The 7,891-nt window shown below is 37.9% G+C and overlaps 1 protein-coding gene across 1 annotated transcript; it reads left to right on the plus strand.

The window, feature by feature from the left end:
• Nucleotides 1-645: 645 nt before the first annotated feature.
• Nucleotides 646-7,626, plus strand: LOC308617573 (uncharacterized protein C3orf38 homolog). Its single transcript, XM_081234758.1, has 3 exons — nucleotides 646-1,000; nucleotides 3,875-4,113; nucleotides 5,586-7,626. Exons 1-3 carry the CDS (start codon nucleotides 874-876, stop codon nucleotides 6,156-6,158), a joined length of 939 nt encoding a protein of 312 aa, XP_081090884.1. The 5' UTR covers nucleotides 646-873; the 3' UTR covers nucleotides 6,159-7,626.
• The last annotated feature ends 265 nt before the right edge of the window (nucleotides 7,627-7,891 follow it).

The following is a 7,891-nucleotide window of genomic DNA, read 5'->3' on the forward strand; positions in this document are numbered from 1 at the left end:
CCTGCGCTTCAACAACCCTATGAAGTAGGTATCTCTACTAGATCCGTTTCGAGACAGAAAACTGGAAGACCAAAGAGATTGCTCTCGGTCACAGTTAGTAAATGACGTGATAAAACCCTGGGAATCTGGCTTTCAAAGACCCCAACCTTAAACTATTCGCGATACTGCCTTGCCTAAAGCCAAGCCGGCGAGGATAAGAAGGGAAGCAACAGCGGACCGCAGCTTGTTGGGGAGTTTAAGTCAGCTGCAAGGCGGGCAGCCGTAGCACAGAATAGGTGATTTTTTTCCCCTTAACTTTTCCAAGTATAATGTTAAACAAAACCAAATTGTTTTAACACAGAACTACGTAATTTAAGAATATCAAACTACAGGTGGTCCCAACGCAGAAGTGGCCGCAGAGAACTTTCGAGCGCTCCCAGGGACCCGGCCCAAAGGCGGGGAGGAGACGCCGCCATTGGCCGGCCGCGCGGCATCACGGGAGCTTGTTGTGCGCTGGGGCCGCCGCCGGCTTTCCGCGCACCTGCCCTGCGCAGCCCTCCCAGGCGTTCTTTTGGAGGAGGGACTCCTGAGGAGTTTAGGTTCGTTTTCCCTTGTGGAAGGTCGATGTTCCCGGTGTAAGTGCGGAGTTTCCCTAAAGTGAGATCCGTGGGACTCCACTCAGTCCCCGAGAGCCCGGAACCACCGGTCGGGGCACCGCGTTCCCTTAGTGCCCTCATTAACGATCACTTCCGCGCCCACGGCTCTGGAATACCCGAGGCCCTTTGGCTGCGAACAACGGGAAGAGCATTTCCGGTACCTGTTGCCACGGCGCCGGCCCAGTGGGCCGAAGGGGGCGAAGTTGTTGGCGTCCTCTTCCCCCTTTCTGGGGTAGAGATGTCGGGGCTCAGCTACCCAGAGATGGAGGGCTGTCGTAACCTGCTCGGTCTGTTGGACAGCGACGAGATCATGGCCCTATGCGACACCATCACCAACCGCCTGGTGCAGCCTGAGGACCGCCAAGGTAAGGTAGACCCTTCTCCCCAAGGGCGGCCATCCCTCCCCAGGCCTCACCCGGCCCCCAGCTGGCGGGAGCGTGTGAGTGGAGGCCGTGGTAGGCCTCCTTCCCAGCCCGTCCGGGATTGCGCTTGTGCGGAACCCTCGGGAATCTCGGCCCCTATAGCTGCTCTGTTGCTTCAGATGCACGCTGAAAATGGCGCTGCTTCCAGGTTTTATTCATTATACGTTGTGGGCAAATGCTGCTTGTTTCGAAGATGCAGGGTACGTGAATAGTGATTTTGTTTGTTTGTTTTTTGAAGATTTCCGGGGAGTCAGGGTGTTTTCCATTTTCAGTTTCGATCAGCTGAGGAGTGTCAGCCGCTGCTCATTTTCTTCAAGCTTGGGGGAGGATATCATAAACACTTTTTATCAGTCTGCTGCGTAAAACAACTACTGTGATAAAAGAGCAGATAGGATCAATCCATGTCTCTTTTTGGATCCAAAGTTTTTCAGAGATGATTCTGTGTACTAGGACTACATTACTTTCAGAGCCAAATAAACATTTCGGTAGAGTAGATTTCATGGATTATAAATATTCAGTCTGGTTGTAATGTAATGAGTAGCTTAAGCATTTATGATTTTGTATATTACCTGGCTAGTTTTATTTTAAATTTGCTGAATTTTAGTTTAAAATGAGAAAATGTCCGCCTCCTGTATTAGCATATGACTTAAGTATCTACAAAAGAGTCTGCCTTTTAAAACTGTCTTTCTCTGCTTTTAACATTTCCGCCATTTAAGGTCATTCATTTGAAAGTGAACCAGGAACACTAAGTGAATAAATTTCTAAGAATTTAGACTGAAAATAATTTTAGACTTAATGTAGTTCTTTGCCATTTATATATTTTACATGCTAATCGCCTTCTAACAGTCTTGGTGAATGTGAATTTAAAATTGTAATAGATAAAATTGCTGAATTTAATTGATGGTGGATCCAAAAGCAAACAAGAAACGAAACTACCCAGTACAAAAATGTTAAATGATTTGAAGTCATTTCTCAGAGAGGAAAGAATAAGTATATTGAAAGATACTCAACATCTTTAGAAAGCAATGAAAGGAAAACCAAAACTACATGGTGTCTTTCATATGTACCAAGTTGGCAAAAACTAAATGTAAAAACTTCAAGTGTTGTTGATCTTGTGAGGTTATGTCGTTGATAACTACTGGGGGAGTGTAAATTAGAACTAGTACTTTGGAAAACAAGTTCGATATTATCTCCTAAAATGGAAGGTTACTTACCTGAGCATCTCAAACTTGAATGTGCCTATGTGTCCCTCAGTGATCTTGTTAAAATGCAGATTCTGGTTCAGTAGTTTTGGGGTGGGCCCAGAAATTCCACATTTCTAACAAGCTCCAGGTGATGCTCATGCTGCTTGCCCCTCTGGGCTGGGAGACAAGTGTGGAAATGTCCAAAGTAACAGTATTTGTAATTGGATACACATAATAACAGTCTATAAACAAAAGGATAGATACCTTGTGGTATAGTCTATAATTACCTATGGTACAGCTCTGAAAATGAATTAACTACAGCTGTGTCTAGCCACATAGATTAATCTCAGAAACATTAAAAGTTAATTATAGAAGACTATATATATTGATGAATTCAATTTATAGAACATTCCAAGAAATACCAAACTGTATTTTGTAGGGATACATAGTTATGCTGTACAACTCTAAAGAAAATCGAGGGAATTCTCTGGTGGTCCAGTGGTTAGGACTCTGAGCTTCCACTACTGGGGGGCCCTGGTTCGATTCCTGGTCAGGGAACTAAGATCCCGCAAGCCTGGCAGAGTGGCCAAAAAGAAAAAGAAAAAGAAAAAAGAAAATCGAGGGAATGATAAAATTTTGGAGAGTAGCTACATGTGAGGTGAGCGAGGAGAGAGAGGGAATAGCATTAAGTAGGGAGAGGTAAAATGAGGCCTCAAAGATACCAGTAATTCCTGTGTCTTAAGCTGTGTCATGTGTATATAGGAGTTCATTTTATTACCATTCTGTATACCTCACATATGTAAAAATAATCTTTAGTCTGTTGTTTAATAGAAGTTCTTTAAAATTAAGAGTCTTGGTTTTGCCACTTCTTAGAAGTATGATTGTTGATACTTCATGTATCCCTGACTTTCGTTATCTGTAGAGTGAGGAGATTGAAAAGTATTGTAATTTTACCTATATTTTAGGGATTGTAAATGAATTTAGTTCCATTGACCTTATTAAAATTTTTCTTCTCTTATTCAAAATTTTTCTTAAAATACAACCATTCTTTAAAAGAAAATGCTTAAGTTCACAATCTCGTATGAGAAGTGAAAGGAAGGAGGAATTTTAGGTGGGGAAATTTATAGTTTAAAGAATTTTTTTAAAATCTAAAACTTGACAACCTGCTTCCTGTTTTGTTTTGTTTTTTTTTAATAAGTATATTTATTTATTTTTGGCTGTGTTGGGTCTTCATTTCTGTGCGAGGGCTTTCTCTAGTTGCCGCGAGCCGGGGCCACTCTTCATCGCGGTGCGCGGGCCTCTGAATATCGCGGCCTCTCTTGTTGCGGAGCACAGGCTCCTGACGCGCAGGCTCAGTAGTTATGGCTCATGGGCCCAGTTGCTCCGCGGCATGTGGGATCTTCCCAGACCAGGGCTCGAACCCGTGTCCCCTGCATTGGCAGGCAGATTCTCAACCACTGCGCCTCCAGGGAAGCCCCCACTTCCTGGTTTTTAGAAATGATAACCATCTTATACAAAAGCAATAATGCCATGACAAGAGTTTATAAATATTATTTGATAGAGTTTCTGCTGACCCTGGACAAATTTACAAGTGACTCATGATTTTCTATTAATCTTTATAATTTTCTTTTAGATGCCATTCATGCGATATTAGTGTACAGTCAAAGTGTAGAAGAACTTTTGAGGCGTAAAAAAGTCCACCGAGAAATCATATTTAAGTACTTGGCAACACAGGGGGTTATTATACCTCCAGCTACTGAAAAACACAATCTTATTCAGCATGCAAAGGATTACTGGAAAAAGCAGTCACAATTGAAATTGAAGGAAACTCCAGAGCCAGTTAAGACAGAGGACATTAGACTCTTTGAACAGGTAAAACAGACCTTATAGTCGTATCCTGAACTGTAGTTCTGTGTAAAAATCTTTAGATAATCCTAGATCTGGAATGATGTGGTTAATGTTTTTTTTTTTAAATAATTTTAGCTTTACTTTCTATCTTTTGCATCCTAAAGAAAGAGCAGTAAAGCACCTGAGAAAATATTTTTGATATTTAGTAATGTATATGTAATATTCTATTGATTTGTGAGAAAAAGTTTTGTATCCCTTTAGCAAATGGGGACTATTGATTTTTAAAGAGAATGGATAGACTACAGGATCAATTTAATTTTAATTTAGTCTCTGGTTCTACAATTTCTTTTTTCCACTTTAGAAGAATGCTGTTGTAAGCCCTTTCTCATTTTGAAGACTTTCTTTGGTATTAAATTGCAAAAATTTCATGAAAGAAACTTAAATTTAAAATTTTTTTTTTATTTGTTAGCTAGAAAAAATCCTGTTTTAGTAATTTCCTCCAGCTGACATTGGCTGTTCGTATTTCTTTTTATCTCCACTGTACATTTTAAATATTGTGTGAATATTTAAATATCGATTGAACCTTTAGGTAACTTGCAGTTTTTAAACTACATACCCACATTGAATTAATGGTATTTTACAGTGAGAGAGGTTTGCCTTCACATTAGGAAAGGAACTTCTAAGCCTTCCTTAATGTACTGAAAAGAATATTGACTTTAAAATCATATAGATGTGACTTCATATTAGGGTCTGCTGTATACTAGCTGTAAATGAGCAAGTAAGGACCTTTGTGAGCCTTGTTTATAAAACGGGCATAACGATAATATCTGTGTCATAAAGCTTGTGGAGAAAGACAGAAATAGCACTTAAGTGCCAAGCACAGTGCCCAGTACATTCAGTAATAGCATGTGCCCAGTAAATAAAAGATCTTTCACCACCTAGATGAGGTACTATGCTCTGGAATACATTGTTGAATAAAATCTAGCCTATCAGGTGTATTTTTGCAATATTCATTTTGGAAAGAGATAGTATAAAATAATCCCAATCATAGAAAATAAGCTATTTCAATCATATTAGAAGTGTCTGTTTAAAGACGTGTTTATTATAAACTTTGCTGCATATAAAATATACCACAGTGAAGTGTATTCATTTAAAGCATACAGTTTGAAAGTTTTGACAAATAACACACCTGTGAAATCACTGCCACAATCAAGAGAAAATGCTTATGTAAATCCTTATTATTGGCTCTTAATTCATGCTGATATTTTAAGAGACTTTGAACCTTAATTTCTTAGAGGAATTTTCAGAAGTTTAAGCTGAGAAATTCTAAAATGACCTCCCCTTTTTGAGAAATAATTTACTGTGCAAGATGGGTTCAGTGAGTTCACAGGTAGTTCATTTCCTTTCTGCTATAATTAGTACCTTAAAAGTTAGCTATGAAACCGGCAAGATAGAAAATAGATACAAGAATTAACGTTGGTTTTACTAATCAACAGGAGAAAGAAGATAAAAAAGCTGAAAAGGTTGATTTTCGTCGATTAGGTGAAGAATTCTGTCACTGGTTCTTTGAACTTCTTAATTCTCAGAATCCTCTTCTGGGACCACCTCAAGATGAATGGGGGCCACAGCACTTCTGGCATGATGTCAAGCTTAGATTTTATTACAACACATCTGAACAAAATGTCATAGACTACCATGGAGCAGAAATTGTGAGCCTTCGTCTGCTGTCACTAGTGAAAGAAGAATATCTTTTTCTCAGTCCCAATCTAGATTCCCATGGCCTGAAATGTGCTTCTTCTCCCCATGGTCTAGTTATGGTTGGAGTTGCTGGGACTGTCCACCGAGAGAACACTTTTTTGGGCATTTTTGAACAAAGTTTTGGACTCATCCGCTGCCCTTTTGTGGAGAATACTTGGAAAATTAAATTTATCAACCTGAGAATTATTGGGGAGGGTTCCCTTGCTCCTGGAACATTAATGAAACCAGCTATTACACTTGAACCAGGTGATCTAGAAGACTTTCATAATGTAAACACTTTGTGTGGTCCAGTGAAGGATGACTCAATGTAAGGCAGGCATTGGATAGTGAGACTGGAGACCAAACTTTATCTAGTGGAAGTGAGGCACTGTTGAACAAAAGAGAACTAATTTTGCCTAGCCCTTGAAGCATTGAGTACTATATTTCAGTCTGAAAAATCTCTATACAGAAATTCTTCCAAATACTACATCAGTAATGTCTAAGTGATTTCAGATTCGGGGATTGACATATTTTAGTTGAAATGTCTTTCTTCACTACAGGCTAACATGTTATGTGAACACTTGCCTCTTTCTACTTGAGTTGCAGCAGATGTTCTGAAGGCTTCATGCAATTCAAATAAATCCCACTTTAGATGTTGTAACTAACTGTGTGCCTTAGAAACCAGTTAATATTTTCATTTTACTTGGTGGATATTCTGCTAATATCTGTATTTGTCATATGGGAAAAAATTAATAGTGTTCAAGGCTTCCCCTTTTAATTTTCTCATTTACTTTTGTCTAAATCTGGGTAATTTTACAAATGCATCTCATGACAGTACTGCTTAAAAAATACAAATTTTAGAGATGTTTACTGTAAACTCAGTAAATGAGTAAGCTCACTTTCTAAAATGAGTAAACTCTCATTTTAGAAAACTTGAATGACATTCTTATACAAAAAGTCCAGTAATTTAGCTGGTAGAAAAAAATTTAATTTGCCTTTTAAAATGTTTGAGGAACATTTTTCAGAGTTATCTGCTGCTGTCCAAGCTAAGTATCTTAAAATCTGCAACACTTTCTGAACAATTTTGGGCAATGATAAGTGCTGTTCTCAAAACAGACTTTTTTCTTTATCTAAAGTTTCAGCTAACAGTTTTCTAGAGCATTTATTATAATAGCATATAAAGGAAACATACTATTGAAAAATTTTTTAAAGGTTTACCCAGTTCCTAATTTAAATGAGTTACTGTGTTTTCTCTTGAATGATTTTAGAAGAGGTGACAAAAAAAAATACATATATTGAATTAAAATTATTAGGATTTTTTTAACCTCTTAAGTTGTTTTACTAGATTTGAGTTACCAGGTTAAGTTGCCAGATTACACAGTTGGTTTCAAGTTTAAATTCCTCATCACCCAGCAGCTACTTGCTGAATCTGAATTTAATTAGTAATTTTAATTTACAAAAATGCCATTTGGAAAAAATTCAACTGGGAAGTGTGATGAGGTATTGTTCATATTAGTTTTTTTAACTTTAACTCTGCTCATGATCATCTAGGGTAACTGATAAAGTTTTGGAAGCAGGAGGAAAAAATTGATCTTTTTTTTTTTTTAGTCCTATGCCTCTTACGAGGAGTACAAATTGATATGTCCTAAAATAAGAACTTAATAAAGGAGGGAAATCCCTTTTTCTGCTGTAAGAATAGTTTTTTGTTTCGATTTAAACCTGTTATCTTTTTCTTTCAGTTTGAAGTATCATTATAACATGTTATCGATAAATATACAAAATAAAGGATAAAATTTGAAATTATTCCCATCTGTTTTCTTTGTGCTATTGATGTCAAGTATTATTATCAAGAAATAATACCAAAGATGCTCAGGATGGGCAGAAATTACCTATAGATTGTTCAGTATTGAATTTTTGAATGTGTAATGCTCAAGGAAGGCTGTAATCTGCATGTTCTTTTAATCACCCTTAAAAATGTGAAATCTTTCCGATAGACCAAATGAGAATTAGAGCTATATTTTATTTCCTTTGAATTCCCACAGCTGGGCACACAGTAGGACCTAAT

This window comes from Mesoplodon bidens (genome assembly GCF_964165515.1).
Source record: "Mesoplodon bidens genome assembly, chromosome: 5".
Lineage (NCBI taxonomy): Eukaryota > Metazoa > Chordata > Mammalia > Artiodactyla > Ziphiidae > Mesoplodon > Mesoplodon bidens.

What these genes read in the sequence shown, in the direction of transcription:
- LOC308617573 (XM_081234758.1), top strand. Translation starts at nt 874, where the DNA reads ATGTCGGGGCTCAGCTACCCAGAGATGGAGGGCTGTCGTAACCTGCTC. An exon ending in GCAGCCTGAGGACCGCCAAG is followed by an intron (nt 1,001 to 3,874) that starts GTAAGGTAGACC and finishes ATTTTCTTTTAG; the next exon opens with ATGCCATTCATGCGATATTA. An exon ending in ACATTAGACTCTTTGAACAG is followed by an intron (nt 4,114 to 5,585) that starts GTAAAACAGACC and finishes ACTAATCAACAG; the next exon opens with GAGAAAGAAGATAAAAAAGC.